Here is a 20,475-nt window from a genome sequence, read left to right as displayed (position 1 = left end):
GAAACGAAAATGATTGAAATCGGTCCATGAATTACCCTAACCCCATATATGTACTTTATATAATGATTTTCTTTATTCATGTGAGCTTTTTGTCGAATATATTTGTCAAATTGAGAGTTAATTTAACAAAAGTACGTAGCAACATGGAGGATGGGGTCATGTGTAGAAGTTCACGTAAGTGAGGAAAGTTTCTGACTGTCATTCTCTTGGGAGTGGCCAGGAACGATTCTTTTGCATGTGGCTCAAGCAGCTCACCATTTCCGGTCTTAGGCCTCTGGGTAGCCAACAGACATCCGTTTGGAGGCGAGCTAAAGTGAGAAGGCGAACCCCGCCTATGAGGTTGTGCTTAGGGTTTGGGGCCCACCACATACAAAAAAAAAAAAAACCAATGAAAAGGAAGCAACAGCCTCGGATAAGAGACCCCGACAATGAAAAAATTCGAGTAGCAATTAACCGCTTGAAGAACAACAATGCGGCGAGGGCCGATGGATTGCCGGCCGAGCTATTCAAATACGGCGGCGAAGAACCGATAAGGTGCATGCATCAGCTTCTTTGGAGAATATGTTCGGAAGAAAGCATGCCTGACGATTGGAATCTAAGTGTGCTCTGCCCAATCCATCCATGATCCCACAATCTGCGTCAATTACCGTGGGATAAGCCTCCTGAATATCGCAAACAAGGTTCGAGAGTACTGTGTAAAAGACTAAAGCACACCTTCAACAAACTGACCGGACCTTATCAGTGTGGCTTTAGACCTGGAAATTCAACAAATGACCAGATATTCACCATGCGCCAAATCTAGGAGAAGACCCGTGAAAAGAGAATCGACACATACCATTTCTTTGTCGATTTTAAAGATGCCTTCGACAGCACGTAAAGGAGCTGCCTTTATGCCGCAATGTCTGAATTTGGTATCCTCGCAAAACTAATACGGCTGTGTAAGCTAACGTTGAGCAACACCACAAGCTCCGTCAGGATCGGGAGGGACCTCTTCGAGTCATTCGATAGCAAACGAGGTTTCAGACAAGGTGACTTTTTTAACCTGATGGTGGAAAAAATAGTACGAAGCGCAGAGCTAAACAAAGAAGGTGAAGTCTTCTATAAGAGTGTGTGCTGGCGTACGCCGATGATATTGACATCATCGGAAGCAACAACCGCGCCGTGATTTTCACCTGGATAAGGAAGCGAAGCGAATGGGTCTGGTGGTGAACGAGGACAAGACGAAATATCTCCTGTCATCAAACAAACAATCAGCGCATTCGCGTCTTGCCTCCCACGTCACTGTTGACAGTCTTTGAACTTGTAGATTATTTTGTTCATCTGGGAACCATCATTAACAGCAATAATGTTACTTTGGACTGAGTAGGCAATTGAAAAGTCTAGTCCTCTCTCGACGAACAAAAACTGAACTCTACAAGTCCCTCATCATTTTCCTCATACTTTATGGTGCTGAAGCGTGAACTATGTCAACATCCGAGGAGGCGACACTAGGGGTTTTCGAAAGAAAGGTTTGCGGAAGATTTATGGTCTCTTAAACATTGGCAACGGCGAATACCGCAGACGAAGCAACGATGAGCGATGTTTGACATAGTTCAGCGAATAAAAAGACAGCGGCAACGCTGGCTAGGTGATGTTGTTCGAATGGACGAAAATGGTCCAGCTCTGAAAGTGTACGATGCAGTACCCGCTGGTGGAAGCCGAAGAAAAGGGAGACCTCCACTCCGATGGAAGGACCAATTGGAGAAAGACCTGGCTTCACTTGGTGTTACCAATGGCCAAAAGGAGAGATGCGTGGCGCGGTGTTAAACGAGTAAAAGCCTCGTAAACCTCCTAAACCGTATAAGTTTTCCATTGCGTAAATTACTTGTCAAAATTTGTATGAAAATTCAATTCGCACATCGGATAAGTTTACGTAGCAATTTCGTTATGCAAGAAATGTGCGGAAACTTACGAGAGGATATGCGCTTGTCTAGTACTATAATAAGTTGCACTTGAACGGGAAATTGCTTGCACGAACGCGGCCAATGAACACTTCATCATATTTTATTAGCTTAACGATAACATCAAACGTTGTTTGTTGTTTCCATCCAAATGTGGCAAAACGTTTCTTAAAAATTCAAGCCATTTTGGAACAGAATGATGAGAAAGTGGGCAACCATATTTAGAAGCTGAAATTGCAAGGGACAATTCTTCCTTAATTTCTGGTACTTTATTAAAATGGTTATCACATATTATGAATTCAGTATTTAATACTCAAAATAAACGCAATTAGATTACCATATTTGTTGCAAATAGCTCAAATATTTGTAGGATGGGATCATGTGTAGAAGTTCAAGCAAGTGAGGAAAGTTTTTGATTGTCATTCACTTGGGAGTGGCCAGAAACGATTCTTCTCCACATGGTTCAAGCAGCTCACGACTTCCGGTTTTAGACCAAGTATCCTCTGGGTAGCCAACAGACATCCGTTTGAAGGCGAGCTAAAGTGAGAAGGCGAAGCCCGCTTATGCGATTGTGCGTAGGGCTTGGGACCCACCACATAAAAACACCCCCAATGAAAAATCCGAAATCGAAAATCGAAAGCCTCGAATGAGACACCCCCCTTTTGATGACGACCCCTGCAAACGTTTTAAGGATAATGATATAATGGCATGCACCTGGATTGTCCGGACCCTTAATTGGGAAGGTGGCTCTGCCCAGCTGGTTGATGTCCTCATACGACTCAAGGCTGACATCACCGCCATCCAAGAAGTGCGATGGACGGGACAAGGACGGAAGAAGGTGGGCCCTTGTGACATCTACTACAGCGGCCATATAAAGGAGCGCAAATTTGGTGTTGGATTTGTGGTGGGAGAGAGACTCCGTCACAGAGTCCTGGCATTCACCCCGGTGGATGAACGTCTTGCCACAATCCGCATCAAAGCGAGGTTCTTCAACATATCGCTGATTTGCGCCCACGCCCCAACGGAAGAGAAGGACGATGTGACCAAGGATGCTTTCTATAAGCGCCTAGAACGCACCTATGAGCGCTGCCCCCGCCACGATGTAAAAGACGTGCTTGGCGATTTTAACGCCAGGGTGGGTAAAGAAGGTGTCTTTGGCACAACAGTCGGAAAATTCAGACTCCATGACGAAACATCACCAAACGGTTTGAGGCTAATCGACTTCGTCGGGGCCCGAAATATGGTCGTCTGTAGTACTAGATTCCAGCATAAGAAAATACATCAAGCTACTTGGCTGTCTCCTGATCGAAACACGCGTAACCAAATCGATCACGTTGTGATAGACGGAAGACATGTCTCCTGTGTTTTAGACGTGCGTACGCTCCGAGGACCAAATATAGACTCGGACCATTATCTGGTCGCAGCGAAGATACGCACCCGCCTCTGTGCAGCAAAGAATGCCCGTCAAAAAACACAAGGAAGGTTCGACGTCGAAAAGCTGCAATCGCAACGGACAGCCACGAAATACTCTACTCGACTTTCACTCCTGCTCTCTGAGAGCACTCATCAGCATTTCGGTATAAGGGAACTGTGGAACGGCATCTCAAACTCACTGCGTACCGCTGCAGCCGAAACAATTGGTTTTCGGCAACGACAAAAAACAAGCTGGTACGATGAGGAGTGCCGTCTCGCAGCGGAGAGAAAACAGACTGCCTACCTCGCAACGTTGCAAACGACCACAACACGTGCGGGATGGGATAGATACCGAGAGCCTAAGAGGGAAGCGAGACGCATTTGCAGACAAAAAAAGAAAGAGGCCGAAATGCGTGAGTACGAAGAGCTCGAAAATTTTATGAAAAAATGAAGCGACTTAACGAAGGTTTCAAGACCGGAGCATCCTCATGTAGAGACCAAGGTGGTAATCTGGTAACCGATGTCCAGCGCATACTGGGATTATGGAGGGAACACTTCTCCGACCTGCTGAATGGCAGTGAGAGTACAACACCAGGAGATGGCGAACCCGATCCCCCAATCGATGACGATGGAGCAGATGTTCCATTATCCGACCATGAAGAAATTCGAATAGCAATTACCCGCGTGAAGAACAACAAAGCAGCGGGAGTCGATGGATTACCGGCAGAACTATTCAAGTACGGCGGCGAAGAACTGATAAGGTGCATGCATCAGCTTCTTTGCAGAATATTTTCGGAAGAAAGCATGCCTGACGATTGGAATCTCAGTGTGCTCTGCCCAATCCATAAAAAGGGAGATCCCACAATCTGCGCCAATTACCGTGGGATCAGCCTCCTAAATATCGCATACAAGGTTCTATCGAGCGTACTTTGTGAAAGACTAAAGCCCACCGTCAACAAACTGATTGGACCTTATCAGTGTGGCTTTAGACCTGGAAAATCGACAACTGACCAGATATTCACCATGCGCCAAATCTTGGAGAAGACCCGTGAAAAGAGGATCGACACACACCACCTTTTTGTCGATTTTAAAGCTGCTTTCGACGGCACGAAAAAGAGCTGCCTTTACGCCGCGATGTCTGAATTTGGTATCTCCGCAAAACTAATACGGCTGTGTAAATTGACGTTGAGCAACACCAAAAGCTCCGTCATGATTGGGAAGGACCTCTCCGAGCCGTGCGATACCAAACGAGGTTTCAGACAAGGTGACTCACTATCGTGCGACTTCTTTAACCTGATGCTGGAAAAAATTATAAGAGCTGCAGAGCTAAACAGAGAAGGTACAATCTTCTACAAGAGTGTACAGCTCATGGCGTACGCCGATGATATTGATATCATCGGAAGCAACAACCGCGCCGTTTGTTCTGCTTTTTCCCGCATGGATAAGGAGGCGAAGCGAATGGGTCTGGAGGTGAATGAGGACAAGACGAAATATCTCCTGTCATCAAGCAAACAGTCGGCGCATTCGTGTAGATAATTTCGTATACCTGGGAACCAGCATCAACAACTCGAACAATGTCAGCCTCGAAATCCAGCGCAGAATACTCTTGCCAACAGGTGCTACTTTGGACTGAGTAGGCAATTGAACAGTAAAGTCCTCTCTCGACGAACCAAAATCAAGCTCTACAAGTCGCTTATCATTCCCGTCCTGCTTTACGGTGCAGAAGCTTGGACGATGTCAACATCCGATGAGACGGCACTAGGAGTTTTCGAGAGGAACATTTTGCGTAAGATTTATGGTCCTCAGAACATTGGCAACGGCGAATACCGCAGACTATGGCACGATGAGCTGTACGAGTTATACGACGACAATGACATAGTTCAGCGAATAAAAAGACAGCGGCTACGCTGGCTAGGTCCGTATGGACGAAAACACTCCAGGCCTGAAAGTGTTCGATGCAGTACCCGCCGAAGGAAGCCGAGGAAGGGGAAGGCCTCCACTCCGTTAGAGGGACCAGGTGGAGAGCGACCTAGTTACACTTGGGATCTCCAACTGGCGCCGAACTGCGAAGGAGAGAGAGAGGTGGCGCACTATCGTCGATTCGGCTATAACCGGCTAAACGGTTGCAACGCCAATCACATACATACATTTGTAGGATTAGGACATTTGAAAAATTTAAGAAATTTCACTTTTTCGTTTACTCTCGGAATTTTAAATTTATGATTTTGACAACTAAACAGCTGATCGATAAAAAAGCATTTACACAAATAATTTTAAATGTACGTTCGTGTAATACAGGGCAGGGCGTAAATGTATATGTAAATATATGAGATTGGTAAACTTATACGCTTAAACGAATAATATATGTACATACAGTGTCTCAAAGTAATAATGGAACAGCATGAATAAAATTTTAACTTTCAACTTAAATAATTTTTTTTTAATTAAAGTTAGACATTATTTTTGTTTCTTTTCGAAATGGTATTAATTGTTCATGTATATCAAACCAAAAAACTTAGAAATATTTCATCTTCACCACAGAAAACAAACTGAGACTCATGCTCGATTACCTTTAAATCGGTAGATTGTGGTGGAGTTTCAAGTACGTAACGACAATTATACAACAACCAGTTTCGCACAAAGTATGCCTATATATGTAATATATAAAATATTTTCTTTTACCGAATTTTCGAAAATTTTCTTTCCATTCGCTTTTAAAATATTGAAATAATTTACTCATAGTTATTCAATTATATGTATGCAAATTTTCATGGTCCACCAGCATATATCGTGTCCCATACTATTACCGAACTTTTTATAAGTTACTATAAAATTATAAAATAAAAAAATTTTAAAATTAACTAATGTATAATTTACACAATTTTTTTATTAATTATTCAAGCATATTATATAAGCATTCCAAAATAAAATATAAAATATTTGTACTATTTCTATTCAACAAATTATGATGATCAAAACTTTTGTCTTTATACTGTTCCATTATAACTTAGGGCCATTGAATTTAGGAATAAAAATTGTTTAAAATAACTATAAACTGAAGGCATTTTCAGTTAAATACACACTTTTAATCTTAGTATTATCTTAATATTTTGACATAAGTTTAGAAAAGCCACACCGTTTGGCAAGACGTCTTCAGCTGACAGACAACTATGACAGTTTAAAAGGAAAGACTGACTGCGACGGTCACATCCAAATGTCAGCTCCAAGATGCTCTCGTCCAGTAATATGCAAAATAAGATCAATTGTGTTGAGCCATTGACCAGACTACATTATGTCCACAATGATACATAATTGTATAAAGATTCTAACATAATATATATATATGTATGTATAAAGAAAGCGTTGAAACAATTTTATCCCAAAATGCGTGATATTTTTAGTATAAAATCAGCCATAGGTTCATACATGGAAACTTACATTTTCATCTGGTTAGATAAGCGATACCCTATTCCGACTATATTTAGATCAGAGTTGCCACAAATTATGGACACTATTTACTATAACATATGAACCTTAACGGAAATATTTGTACCGTTTTTGGGTTAATCAATTGTTCATATTTACAACGATTCACATCCTAATCTGCTATTATTACAGTATTTCATCACATCATCATTTATGAGATGAAAAAATAGCATTTTAAAGGAGCAGAGAAATTTTTTTTTATAATAATTCAATCCAGATCTGTCACTTTTCTGTGATCATCTGCACCAAATTTAAGTTTAGTTTAATAGTTTTTGGAGGAGAATGGGTTCATGTGTAGAAGTTCACGCAAGTGAGGAACGTTTCTTATATATGACTCAAGCAGCTCACGTCTTTTGATGATGACCACTGCAAACATTTTAAGAATCACGATTTGAGGGCATGCACCTGGAATGCGCGTTCCCTTAATGGGGAAGGTGTCTATGCCCAGCTGGTTGATGCTTTCATACGACTAAAGGCTGACATCACCGCCATCAATGAAGTGCGATGGACGAGACAAGGATGGAAGAGGGTGATTGTGTGCCCGAAAATTTGGTATGGGATTTGTGATTGATTGTGATTGATTAAAGTGGGATTTGTGGTGGGAGAGAGAGTCCGTCGCTGGTGGTGAATGAGGACAAGACAAAATATCTCCTGTCATCAAACAAACAGTCAGAGCATTCGCGTCTTCGATCTCACGTCACTGTTGACAGTCATAACTTTGAAGTCATAGATAATTTCATATAACTTGATACCAGCATCAACAACACCAGCAGCCTCGAAATCCTTCACAGTATCACACGTGCCAACAGGTGCTACATTGAACTGAGTATGCAATTAATAATAAAATCCTCTCTCGACGAACCAAAACCAACTCTACAAGTCACTCATTATACCCGTCCTGATTTATGATGCAAAAGCGTGAACGATGTCGACATCCATTCCGTTGGAAAGATCACGTGAAGAGCAACTTGGAAAAATTAAGTATTTCCAATTGGTGCAAAATTGCAAGAAAAAGAGAAAAATGGCGCGCTATGATTTATTCGGCTATAATCGCGTAAGTGGTTACATGCCAATTACATACATACACCTTCGATTCTGTTGCGTCATTCGGTAATAACCGATATCGCTGTTGCATTGCTTCAGCAGCCTTTTCACAATACATGACTATTCCACCCAAATTTTATCCAGATTGACTACATTTATTTTTATACTATATAAATCGTATTAAAATTGCATTTCAAAGTGTCAAAATAATAACCTTTTATTATGTTCCCACAGACACTAATCCGCGAGGTTATTGCTCTCTAAACCGCTAAATTTAGCAATATTTCGCCATACAAAAATGACACTTCATAACTTCCCTTCACCGAACTGATTTGAAGCTGAACTACTCTAAATCCCTCTGTACGACTCTGATTTAGCGCTATCTGTTGGTCACATTTGTTTAATCAGAGCTGACTTTCACTACAAACTGTCAAAAAAATGTCACAGCTTAGGTCAACTGCTGCGAAGAGTGTTTATTTACAGCGAGTAGGTGCTGGCTGCTGCTGAATTTCAGAAAAAGAAGAGTACTAACCGTATTATATTTTTAAAATGTATCAATTTAATATTGAATAAATTACTTGGGAAGATATTTTAAACCAATGAATGACAAAAAAAAATTAATTAATTTTTATAATAACTCATAATTTGTGTTTTCATAGTTTCACAGCAGAAACTTTGCTAGCTAACAGTACAGAAACACCCTTACGTATATGAGTCAAAAGCATCTGATTTATAAATCTCCAACGGCAGTGAGAACTGGATAGATTTGTGAAGCGTTTAAATGTAATTTAATCACCGCAAATTACTGTCGGAACATGATATTAGTTATGAAAGAGGAAATCTTTCTTAAACTGTTTATCGAGTCTAAACTCTCAAACATTTTCTAAATTTCTAAAGTAACCAAATAAAAATAAAGTATTTTCACTTTAGAGTTTTGTAATAAGAAGTTTAAGGCATTGTTAAATGTTTTTCGCTGTTATATACATATGTACATACAGAAAATTACTTACTTTCCTTTCTCACAGATACTCGAAGAGCGTGCAAGAAGCTGAGTCAAAGCCTCATAGTCAAGTTGCTTAATTGTATATAGGAAATTGGTGAAGACATTTAAAAAATCTCGTTTTATATATGGGAATCCAAGAAAACATATTTCCTTAAGGAGATCCCGTGCTAATTTAATATCAGTATGTGTTGGCTTTGTAGAAGGAGTGTGGTCAAAAAGAAGCGTTGAACGTCGTTCCACAATCTTATCATCTAGCAATAATTACAAAAATTAAATTATTATTCCACAAAAATAATTATATAACTTACGCTCATTTAAAAAATCTCCTCTGTTGTAGTTTTCTTCCCCTTGCAGTACAAGCCGAGATTCGACTTTAGTAATAGCACCAGTGTGATTGTTTGAAAAAATAATTAATTGATGCTGTTCACGGCATATGATTTCTTCATACATATTATTGTTAATTATCATCTGTAAGAAACGATCAACTATTATCTAAACAAGTACGGATGGAGTATGTAAGGGAAACGTCTGCAGAAAGTTTGGTTCATATAGCTTTATTGGTTTGTGATATATGTACAAAAAACTTATTTTTATAATTTATTTATGGCTTAGTTATTACCATTAATACCATTAATACCATTTTCAATACCAATATCCTCAGGGTGCCAAGGAATATATGTTCCAAATTTCATTAAGATATCTCAATTTTTACTCAAGTTATCGCTTGCACGGACAAGCGGACGAACAGACATCCGGATTTCAGCTAAACTCGTCATCCTAATAATTTTGATATACATAACCCTATATCTAACGCTTTTATTTCTAGGTGACCAAACAACCGTTATGTGAACAAAACTAGAATACTCTCTTTAGCAACTTTGTTGCGAGAGTGTAAAAACTTTAACTTATCCTAATTGGAATAGTAAAATTACTTATGACTTATTCTTCTCTTCTTGACTGGCGTAGAAAACGCTTACGCTTACGCTTAACGCGTGGTCCTTCCATCGGAGTGGAGGTCTCCCTCTTCCTCGGCTTCCACCAGTGGGTACTGCATCGAAAACTTTCAGAGCTGAGGCACTTTCGTCCATTCGAACAACATGACCCAGTCAGCGTAGCCGCTGTCTTTTTATTCGCTGGACTATGTCTATGTCGACGAACAACACATACAGCTCATTATTCCATCTTCTGCGGTATTCGCCGTTGCCAATGTTTAAGGGACCATAAATCTTCAGCAAAACCTTTCTTTCGAAAACTCCTCCGTCTCATCGGATGTTGACACCGTCCACGCTTCTGCACCATAAAGTAGGACGGGAATAATGAGGGACTTGTAGAGTTTGGTTTTTGTTCGTCGAGAGAGCACTGTGCTCCGGTCTTGAAAGCTTCAGTTAGTCGCCGGATCGTTTCGTAAAATTTTCGAGCATTACCCCTGTCGGCCAGCTTGTCAAGCTCTTCATGCTCACGCATTTCGGCCTCTTTCTTCTTTTGTCTGCAAATGGGTCTCGCTTCCCTCTTCAGCTAATAATGAATAAATAACGGGCTATGTTCGTGCATTATATGATTTTATTAGGTCTACAACTTTGCTTCCGTTGTTTTCCAATAGATGTCTCTAGGGTCAAGAACTGGTCGATTAAATCGATTTTTATACTCTCGCAACAAATGTTGCTAAAGAGAGTATTATAGTTTTGTTCACATAACGGTTGTTTGTAAACGAGTTAGATATAGAGTTATATATACCAAAGTGATCAGGGTGAAGAGTGGAGTTCAAATCCGAATGTCTGTCTGTCCGTCCGTCCGTCCGCCTGTGCAAGCTGTAACTTGAGTAAAAATTAAGATATCTAGATGAAACTTGGCATACTTATTTCTTGGCACCATAGGAAGGTTGCTTTCGAAAATGAGCAAAATCGGACCACTGCCACGCCCACAAAATGGCGAAAACCGAAAACACATAAAGTGTCATAACTAAGCCATAAATAAAGCTATGGAAATAAAATTTGGTATGAAGGATCCTACTATGAAGGGGCATATTTGGATGTAATTTTTTTGGGGAAGTGGGCGTGGCCCCGCCCCCTACTAAGTTTTTTGTACATATCTCGCAAACCAATAGAGCTATATAAACCAAACTTTCTGTAGTCGTTTTTTTTAGCCACTTCCTAATATAGTCCAAAAATGAAAGAAATCGGATCATAACCACGCCCACCTGCCATACAAAAGTTAGGTTGAAAATTACTAAAAGTGGGTTAACTCATTAACGAAAAACGTCTGAAACACTAAATTTCACATAAGAAATGGCAGATGGAATCTACACTCAGATTTTTTTACAAAATGGAAAATGGGCGTGGCGTCGCCCACTTATGGGTCAAAAACCATATCTCAGGAACTACTCGACCGATTTTAATGAAACTTGGTGATGACGAATATGTGGGTCAAATTGTGTATTATAAATATAAATAAATAAATTGCGAGAGTATAAAATGTTCGGTTACACCCGAACTTAGCTCTTCCTTACTTGTTTTTTATATCGATCTTGGACATTTGTGTCAACATTAACCCAACAAAGTATTTGTAGAGATCTGTTTGCAACCCAAACTTATTCTCAACTGAAAATGTCACTTTTTGAGCCGAATTCTCGACGTTTGCGGGAATGTCTTTAGGGTCAAGCACTGGTCGATGTAATCAATTTTGTTTTTTATATCGATCTTGGACATTTGTGTCAACATTTAGATAACTATCGTTGTTATTAAATAGCAAAAATGCTAAAAACGGTTTCTCTCTAACAGCTTATTTTCTAAACGGATTGTGTATCATACTAACTAAAGTGTCTATATGAGTAGGGTTGTTGCAGCTAGTATCTGGTAGCCTAACAAGATATGTAACCTGTCACTGTAGTATAAATCACTGTAGTACATTTGGGTGGTTGATGGATATGTGTGAACTGAGGCCACATTCCTAAAGATGGATGACATAGCTGCATTTATATATGTATGTGTGTATAGCTCTTGGTATTCGGCAAATTAACTAACCGAATTAACCGGATAGGGCATTATTCGAATAATAATATTCGGTTTGCAGTATCCGGATAGTCGCAAGTTGCCTACTATTCGATTTACCGCTCATTTCCGACTATTCGGTTATCCATTCGTTGTCGACTATTCGAATAGAGAAAGTTCATTAAATTTCTATGTTTATTGAAAAATGTGAAACTCATGAAAATTTTGCACAATTGACATTTTCACATATAAAAACACACACAAATCAAAGGCTATTTGGATTTCAAACAATTTTCATTTATCCAAATGCCCTCAGCGGAGCAACTATTCGAATAGTTGTTCTGCTGCGACTATTCGAATAGTAGAACGACTATTCAAATAGTCGCAAAGTTACGACTATTCGAATAGTATGAATCGGTTAAATTCACGCTACAAGCCGGATACTCGATTAATCGGTTTTCGAGTTATTCGAATAATTTTAAGAGCCCTAGTATATACACTGTGGGTAGGCATCTCAAACTCACTGCGTACCGCTGCAACCGAAACCATTGGCTTTCGGAAAAGTCTAAAAAACAGCTGGTACGATGAGGAATGCCGTCTCGCAGCGGAGAGAAAACAGACTGCCTACCTCGCAACGTTGCAAACGACCACAACACGTGCGGGATGGGATAGATACCGAGAGCTGAAGAGGGAAGCGAGACGCATCTGCAGATAAAAAAAGAAAGAGGTCGAAATGCGTGAGTACGAAGAGCTTGAGAAGCTGGCAGACAGAGGGAATGCTCGAAAATTTTATGGAAAAATGAAGCGACTTAACGAAGGTTTGAAGACCGGAGCATCCTCATGTAGAGACCAAGGTGGTAATCTGGTAGCGGATGTCCAGAGCACACTGGGATTATGGAGGGAACACTTCTCCGACCTGCTCAATGGCAGTGAAAGTACAACACCAGGAGTTGGCGAACCCGATTCCCCAATCGATGACGATGGAATAGATATTCCATTACCCGACCATGAAGAAATTCGAATAGCAAGGGGCCGATAGATTACCGGCTGAGCTATTCAAATGCGGCGAAGAATTGATAAGGTGCATGCATCAGCTTCTTTGCAAAATATGGTCGGAAGAAAGCATGCCTGACGATTGGAATCTCAGTGTGCTCTGCCCAATCCATAAAAAGGGAGATCTCACAAACTGTGCCAATTACCGTGGGATAAGCCTCCTAAATATCACCTATAAAGTTCTATCGAGCGTACTGTGTGAAATACTTAAGCCCACCGTCAACAAACTGATTGGACCTTATCAGTGTGGCTTTAGACCTGGAAAGTCCACCATGGACCAGATATTCACCATTCGCCAAATCTTGGAGAAGACCCGTGAAAAGAGGATCGACACACATCACCTTTTTGTCGATTTCAAAGCTGCTTTCGCCAGCACGAAAAGGAGCTGAATTTGGCATCCCCGCAAAACTAATACGGCTGTGTAAGTTAACGTTGAGCAACACCAAAAGCTCCGTCATGATTGGGAAGGACCTCTCCGAGCCAAACCAAACGAGGTTTCAGACAAGGTGACTCACTATCGTGCGACTTCTTTAACTTGATGTTGGAAGAAATAATAAGAGCTGCAGAGCTAAATAGAGAAGGTACAATCTTCTACAAGAGTGTACAGCTGCTGGCGTACGCAACAACCGCGCCGTTTGTTCTGCTTTTTCCTGCATGGATAAGGAGGCGAAGCGAATGGGTCTGGAGGTGAATGAGGACAAGACGAAATATCTCCTGTCATCAAGCAAACAGTCGGCGCACTCAGATGAGACGACACTAGGAGTTTTCGAGAGAAAAATTTTGCGCTAGGAGATAGGATAGGATAGGAGTGGCGCGCTCTCATCGATTCGGCTATAACCGGCTAAACGGTTGAACGCCAATCACATACATACATATACATACATACATATGTAGCAGTCTTATTAATAATTTATAATTTAAAACGGGTTTTCGGCAACTTACTACCGAAACTAAAGCCAAATTATGGTAGAATTACGTAAAACTAATACCAATATAATTATTATTATATCTATTATATTAAAAAAAATACTTACATCACAATAACTGGTAGAGTGAATTATTGGCCATATAGCTTTATCATCACGGAAGCTGTATGGAGTAGACTGTAGTATAGAATTGGTTGAATAGCGCTTTCGACAGGTAGACATGTTTTTCGATTTACGTATTTTAATAAAAACATTATTAACATCTTCTAATGTATATTTCACGTTGCATTCTCCTGACGTATCGACTTCTGTTGTATTGAAATCGACATCAAACCGCATCATTGTATTTTGAAACGTAGAGAGTATGCCTTTCTTAAAGTTTAGAGCCCAAATTGATTCCTGGAAATTAGGACATATTTCCGAAATGAGTCCATCGTTAAAAGAGAAACGTAGCGAATATTTCTTTAAATCATTTGCCAACTCAAGACTTTTTGGGTGGATGTTAGTGAAATCATCAATGGGTTCACTATCACTTGAGTCTGTAAAATCCCCATAATAATCATCTTCATCTGAATTTTGGCTATTCCTGTGAGCGTTAATGCTCAATTCATTATCTTTTTGTAAATCTTTATGATCCCAAAGCTTAACATCTCTGATTAATAAAAATCCGTCACAAGGTTTTGGAAAAAATATGTTAACTGCTGCTTTTAAAAAAAGGTTGGACGCATTATTGCCTGTACCGGAAAATTCTGTATTTAAGTCTACACTGTATTCGTATTTGTATAAATTGTCACGAAAATTAAATTTTCTTAGAGTCGTTTCACACTGGGGTCTTCCACAAATACTTGGATCACGAAAAGGATCTGTAATAAAGTTTCAAATTTATAAATCTGTTAAACAATCATAAGGATCCATACATACTTTGATTAGCATTATTGCTTTGTACATTTAACAATACAACAATAGCAGTTAGGAGGTGTAACATTGCTTTATTTTCCGTATTTTTCGACCTATGGAAACTCATCTTTAATGTGAGCTTTCAATATATGTTACAGTCTCTTTGTTATCACATCAATTCTGTAGCTCTTTATGTTCTTATTTACTGGAAATTGTCTAGAAATAAAATACAAAATAATAATAATAAATTTTCTTACGCACATGTTTTTATAGTGTAGAACTGCTGTGATTACTTTATCCATAAATTAGGAGTCGTGGAAACATATATGCAGCGTTTGAAAAACTACGCTACTCTCGTAGCATTACATTTTACTCTTGCTACCGCTCTCACTTCGTCGAGAGCCACAGCATAGCCTTAGCATAACAATGTAAAAGTATGTGCTCTACTCTGCTCCGAGTTTTGTTAGGTAAAAACTATAGCTGGAGCGGGAGCAAAAAATTAAATTCTGCGCTATGCTCTGGCGTAGCGGTAGAAAAAAATTGAGAGCGGTAGCACAGTAGAGCTAATGGAAATTTTCATGTGCTATAGCTCTAGCATGTGTTTGTTGTTTTTTTTTTTCAGAAATCTTATCAAAGCATTGCACAGAGCTGTGCAATATACATTGAAGTACAATAGTTTTTCGACCCACTTATGGGTCAAAAACCATATCTCAAGACCTACTCTATCGATTTCAATGAAATTCGGTATATAACACTTTCTTGACATCCTGATGACACGGGTGGAATATGGGCTAAATCGGTTCACAACCAAGCCTACTTCCTATATAACTCAATTCTTCGGATTCGTTCACTTCATAATATATACATTAAGAACCAATGAAGATATCGGAATAAAACTTTACACAAATACTGTATTTCAGCTGTGACATCACTTGTGAAAAAATTGTCAAAATCGGACCATTACGAACTTAGCCTTTGCTTACTTGTTAATAATTGTAATAAATTAAAACTTAAAAATCACATATGCTATATACAGTTTCTAACCATATAAAGCGGCGGGCCTGAATGGGATTATTCCCATTATGCTACAAGAGCTGAAGAACCAATGGTTCAAAGGCTTGAGAAGATATATCATATACACCAAGAAGCTGGAAAAAAAATCAAGGTGGTGTTCCTACCTAAATCGGGGAATAGAACACACGACAATGCAAAAGATTTTATATCTATTAGTCGTACCTCATTCATGATGTAGGTTCTAGAAAGACTAATGGACATACATATTAGATTAGATGCATATATAAAAGGCAGATCAACAGAAGCCTCTGGGATAATAAATCCCAGCAAATTTCGATGTTCTGTATTTTCTTTACTATGCACGTTATTGGTTTTGTAAAAACTCCCAAGAACAGGTTTATGTATCGTATTTGCACTGTAAACAATTTAACGGTACGTTTTTGCATGTTGATGTCACATCTAACGAAATCTCACAATTTCAAAAATGTTCATCAGTTTTGTTTTTTGGAAAAATCAGTCGCAATAAAAGCCTGATCATAAATTTTAAATTTCGTTTATGTTGAGAAGAGGGTAAGTTAAAATAAATTTTATAAATGTGGGACTTAAAATCCCAATAACCTTTCTACCTGGGTCACTTGTCCCAATAAGCTTTTTACATGGGATTAATTGTCCCAATCTGCTCTTAGATGGCGAAACGAAAGTTAAAACTTGAGGACTTGGAACGAATAATGTGTAAAGAATTAGGCTTGGATACTGATTTCGAAGACTCTGGAATCGAATACTTGCAAAACAGGAGCGACCAAGAGACTTAAGATGCTCCAGAAATTGAGGACTGTGTTGATGTGGACGATGGAACCACCGCAGTAAACGATTTAGTTGCGCAAGTAGAAAATCGTGATAATCTTGATGTGGTCCCTGGACCTTTCGAAGCAAATAGTGGGTTGCCCAGTGGGTAAATACTTTTCCCGATGATTGTCTGTACGAGACTGCCAAATTCTTATTGCCATAACTCCATGACAGCGAATTTGAAGTATTTTCAAAAATATTTCCATACAGTTTGTGTATTAGAATTGCTGAATGCACTAATCAGCGATTGGTCGCTTTGAATCGTCGGGCTCAATCAGAAAGAAATTTAACTGACCCAAATGAAATTCTTGTATTTCTTGGTGTTTCATTAATAATGCATTACAACAAGTTGCCGTCCCTAAAAGACTATTGGAGTAAAAATACATCGATGGGAAACTCTGTTATAAAAAATTGCATCTCGCGAGACCGATTTTTGTTGTTATGATCGAAGCTTTATTTCAATGATTGCAATAAGCCCGTCGACGTGTCAAAAGATGATTACATTTCTGATGTTTTGCAATGTCTAAAACATACAGTGTATTCCAGTCTATCGATGAATGCATGGTCAAATTTAAAGACAAGTCTAGCATGAAGCAATATATGCCAATGAAACCAAAACTGAAAAGTCGTTCTTAAGTTAGTTTCTTCTATTCGTGAAAAGGATGTTTGTCTAGCCTTTGATCGCTTTTTTACATCCATAAAACTATTAAAGACAATCCCATATCCATCCCTTGGGACATATATGCAAAATAGAAAAAATACACCTAAATTTACCAGGAAGATAGCCAGAGGAGAAAGTCAGTTTCATGTTAATTCTTGTGGAATTTTGGCAGCCCGCTGGATGGATTCAAAAGAAGTCTTTTTGGTTTCAAACTGTCACGTGGCATCACTTGAAGAAATTCACAGAAAGCAAAAGGACGGATAAAAAAAAAACAATGTCCAAGAAGTATTAGTGACTATAATAGTGGCGTTGATTTGGCTGACCAGAAGACAGTCGTTTATGATTTCAACCGCAAATCTCAAAAGTGGTGGAAAAAGTTTTCTATAAGCTTCTAATGGCAAGCGTGACAAACGCATGGATAATTTACAGTGAAAATAAAAAGCAAAAGTCACCACTGAAAGACTTTCTGGTCCCACTTGCTGAGCAAATGATTGCGGAAGGAAGTAAAAGGCGCGAAGTAATGCCTCGTCGACAGGGAGGTAGACCTCACAAACGCTCAAGAACTGATTGCCTTAATATTGGAGATCACTTGCCAGTCGAGCAAGAAACCCTTTTTGGACCCTTTCATAAATAAGTTATTAATTACATTGTATTAAATCTTTCTTGTTTGAAATAAAGCTTACTATTTTATATATACAACTTTTATCTATTCCTTTTATGAAGTTTTACAGCCGAATAAAAAAATTATTGGGATTTTATATCCCACAGAAAATGCTTATTGGGATTATTTGTCCCAGGATAAAATGACGATTTTGGGAATTTTGAGTATGCAGAACATAATTTTTTAGCCCAATATTTAGATATAAGCATAAATTTTAGTTGTGGCTATTCCCAATTTTCCAAATAAAACTACGTCCCGAAAGGGTTAAACGAGGTGGTTAATGTTATAGAAAAGTCGTTTCATCACAAACAATATATAATGTCTGCATTTCTGGACATAGAAGGAGCTTTCAAAACTATAAAATTAAGCACAATTGATTCACTAACAAACGCCGGTATCTACCAATTGGTCAGCAGATGGGTGAAATCGATACTTATGAACTGGATGATCATAGCTTCAAATGGATCGAATAAGCTACGTAAGCAAAGGGACCTCCTCACGGAGGTGTTCTATCCCCGCTTTTATGGGTAAAATCGCTGAACTAAATACTGCTTGAACTCAACGAAGGAGGACGACATAGTATTCATGGTGGCAGGCCTTTTTCCCCTCCACGATCAGTGAGATTGTGGAAAGGGCCCTAAGAAAGTTACACCAGGGGGCAGCAAGCAATGGATTAGGTGTAAACAAGAGTAAAACCAAGATACAGTGATCCCCGCTTAAGTGCCTTTTCCGCTTAATTGCCTGCAATATTTAAGCCACTAAAACCAAATTGTTTGCAATTTTCCAATAAAAAAGTGCCTTTTAAAATTTTTTGCATTGAATGCGCTAAATATTGTCAAAAGGAAAACATATATAGTTTTGTTATGTTTTTTTCACATTCATAAAAATAACTAGTGGTGCAGATAGAAACCAAACTGAACTGGAAAATTAATATTGAAAACAGAATAAAACAAGTAAAGAAGGGCTAAGTTCAGGTGTATGCGAACATTTTATACTCTCGCAATTTATTTATTTAATTTTATTAATAAAACAAACAATTTGACTCACACATCCGGAATATACATATATGGGATCTAGGTGAAGTTATAACTCAATTTCACCCATTTTTGGCACGGAGGCATATTATTAGAAGAAAAATATTCCCTCTGGATTTCTTCAAAATATCTTCTCTAGTGCTTATTGTATATATTTTAAAGGAAACGATTCAGACGGACTTCAAAGTTCTGGTATATAGGAAGTAGGCGTGGTTGTGAACCGATTTGACCTATTTTCACAACATTGGAATGCCAGGAAATTAAAGGTTTATATTGTTTCCCCTTTATGAATTAAGACATTTTTAGTAGTTTTCAACCTAGGTGGGCGTGGTTATAATCCGATTTCCTCCATTTTTGGACTTTATAAGGAAGTGTTTAAAAGAAACGACTCTAGATATAGCTTTAGTAGCTTACGAGATATGCACAAAAACTTAATAGTGGGCGGGGCCACTAGCAACCTTCTTATGTTGCCAAGGAATATGTGTATCAAGTTTCATCAATATATCTAAATTTTTACTCCAGTTATCGCTTGCACAGACGGACTGATGACTTTGGTATATATAACTACCTCGATAAGTTTTAGGTGTTACAAACAACCATTAGGTCAACGAAACTATTATACTCTCTTAGCAGCTTTGTTGCTGCAGTATAAAATGCATATGTGGTATATTATACCTGCAAAAGAATACTAAGCAAGAACTGGGGCCTTAAAACAAATATTGGCATGTGGTTGTACACGGCTGGTCTGGTGGTCAGCACTAAATTAACAATATAACATCAAGAAGTTGAATGGAGTACAGAGGGCTACCTGTGCAGGGATTACTGGGGCACTTAAGTCATGTCCGACCGACGCGCTTAATGTAATCCTGCACCAACTGCTCATAGACGTGTTCATCCGTCATCAGCTTTAAGAGTAAAGGAACTAGGTAGATGGAACCGTAAAAGTATGTAATGTATGGAGAAAATATATTTTTTTATTAACGGCATAGCTATGAAAAGTTGCCTTTTAACCCATTCAAGCCCACTGTTACATATATGTAACGCACCGCATTCAAACTTTAAGCGCTGGCTGAGAGCAGCATACTTCTACGATTCAGAATTTAAGTCTACCATTTATTAGAATACAGCACTGCAAGCGATTCGTTTTGAAAATCAAGTCAGTTCTCTTTTCAATTTCAACGCAGTTACTTGTGCGCGAAGTGAAGTTTTTTAGAAGTGGTAAAAGCGGAGAAATGACGTCACGTCGAAGGTAAATATAGATATTAATATATTTATGTGTCTGATAAGAAGAATATTGTTTATTCAAATTTATTGATAAATATGCAAAGAAAGTTGTACAAATGTGAGAAAAAATATTTCCTGGGAGGAGTGCTCCCTGAAGAGCCGATAATGAAGGCGTTACATATATGTAACAGTGGGCATCCCCCGTACTTTTTGCTGGTTTTGTTAGGTATTAGCAACAGGGAACTTATCTCAGTGTTTTTATATCCGTGTGCAAAACTACACAAGA

At 38.9% G+C, this 20,475-nt stretch overlaps 1 protein-coding gene across 1 annotated transcript in view; it reads right to left on the bottom strand.

Annotated features, from left to right (window-relative positions):
• LOC105219691 (apolipophorins) overlaps nucleotides 1-20,475 on the bottom strand; it is a 133,209-nt gene that overhangs the window by 100,773 nt on the left and 11,961 nt on the right. The window contains exons 2-5 of the mRNA XM_054227646.1: nucleotides 14,774-14,965; nucleotides 13,961-14,715; nucleotides 9,195-9,354; nucleotides 8,894-9,137 (exon numbers count right to left, since the gene is read on the bottom strand). Of these exons, the coding sequence (XP_054083621.1) occupies nucleotides 8,894-9,137; nucleotides 9,195-9,354; nucleotides 13,961-14,715; nucleotides 14,774-14,876 (1,262 nt within the window). The 5' untranslated portion in view covers nucleotides 14,877-14,965. The remainder of the gene's footprint in view (nucleotides 1-8,893; nucleotides 9,138-9,194; nucleotides 9,355-13,960; nucleotides 14,716-14,773; nucleotides 14,966-20,475) is intronic.

Source organism: Zeugodacus cucurbitae, chromosome 3 (genome assembly GCF_028554725.1).
Source record: "Zeugodacus cucurbitae isolate PBARC_wt_2022May chromosome 3, idZeuCucr1.2, whole genome shotgun sequence".
Classification (NCBI taxonomy): Eukaryota; Metazoa; Arthropoda; class Insecta; order Diptera; family Tephritidae; genus Zeugodacus; species Zeugodacus cucurbitae.
Note: the sequence above shows the minus strand (reverse complement) of the source record. Positions and strands in the feature narration are given on the sequence as shown.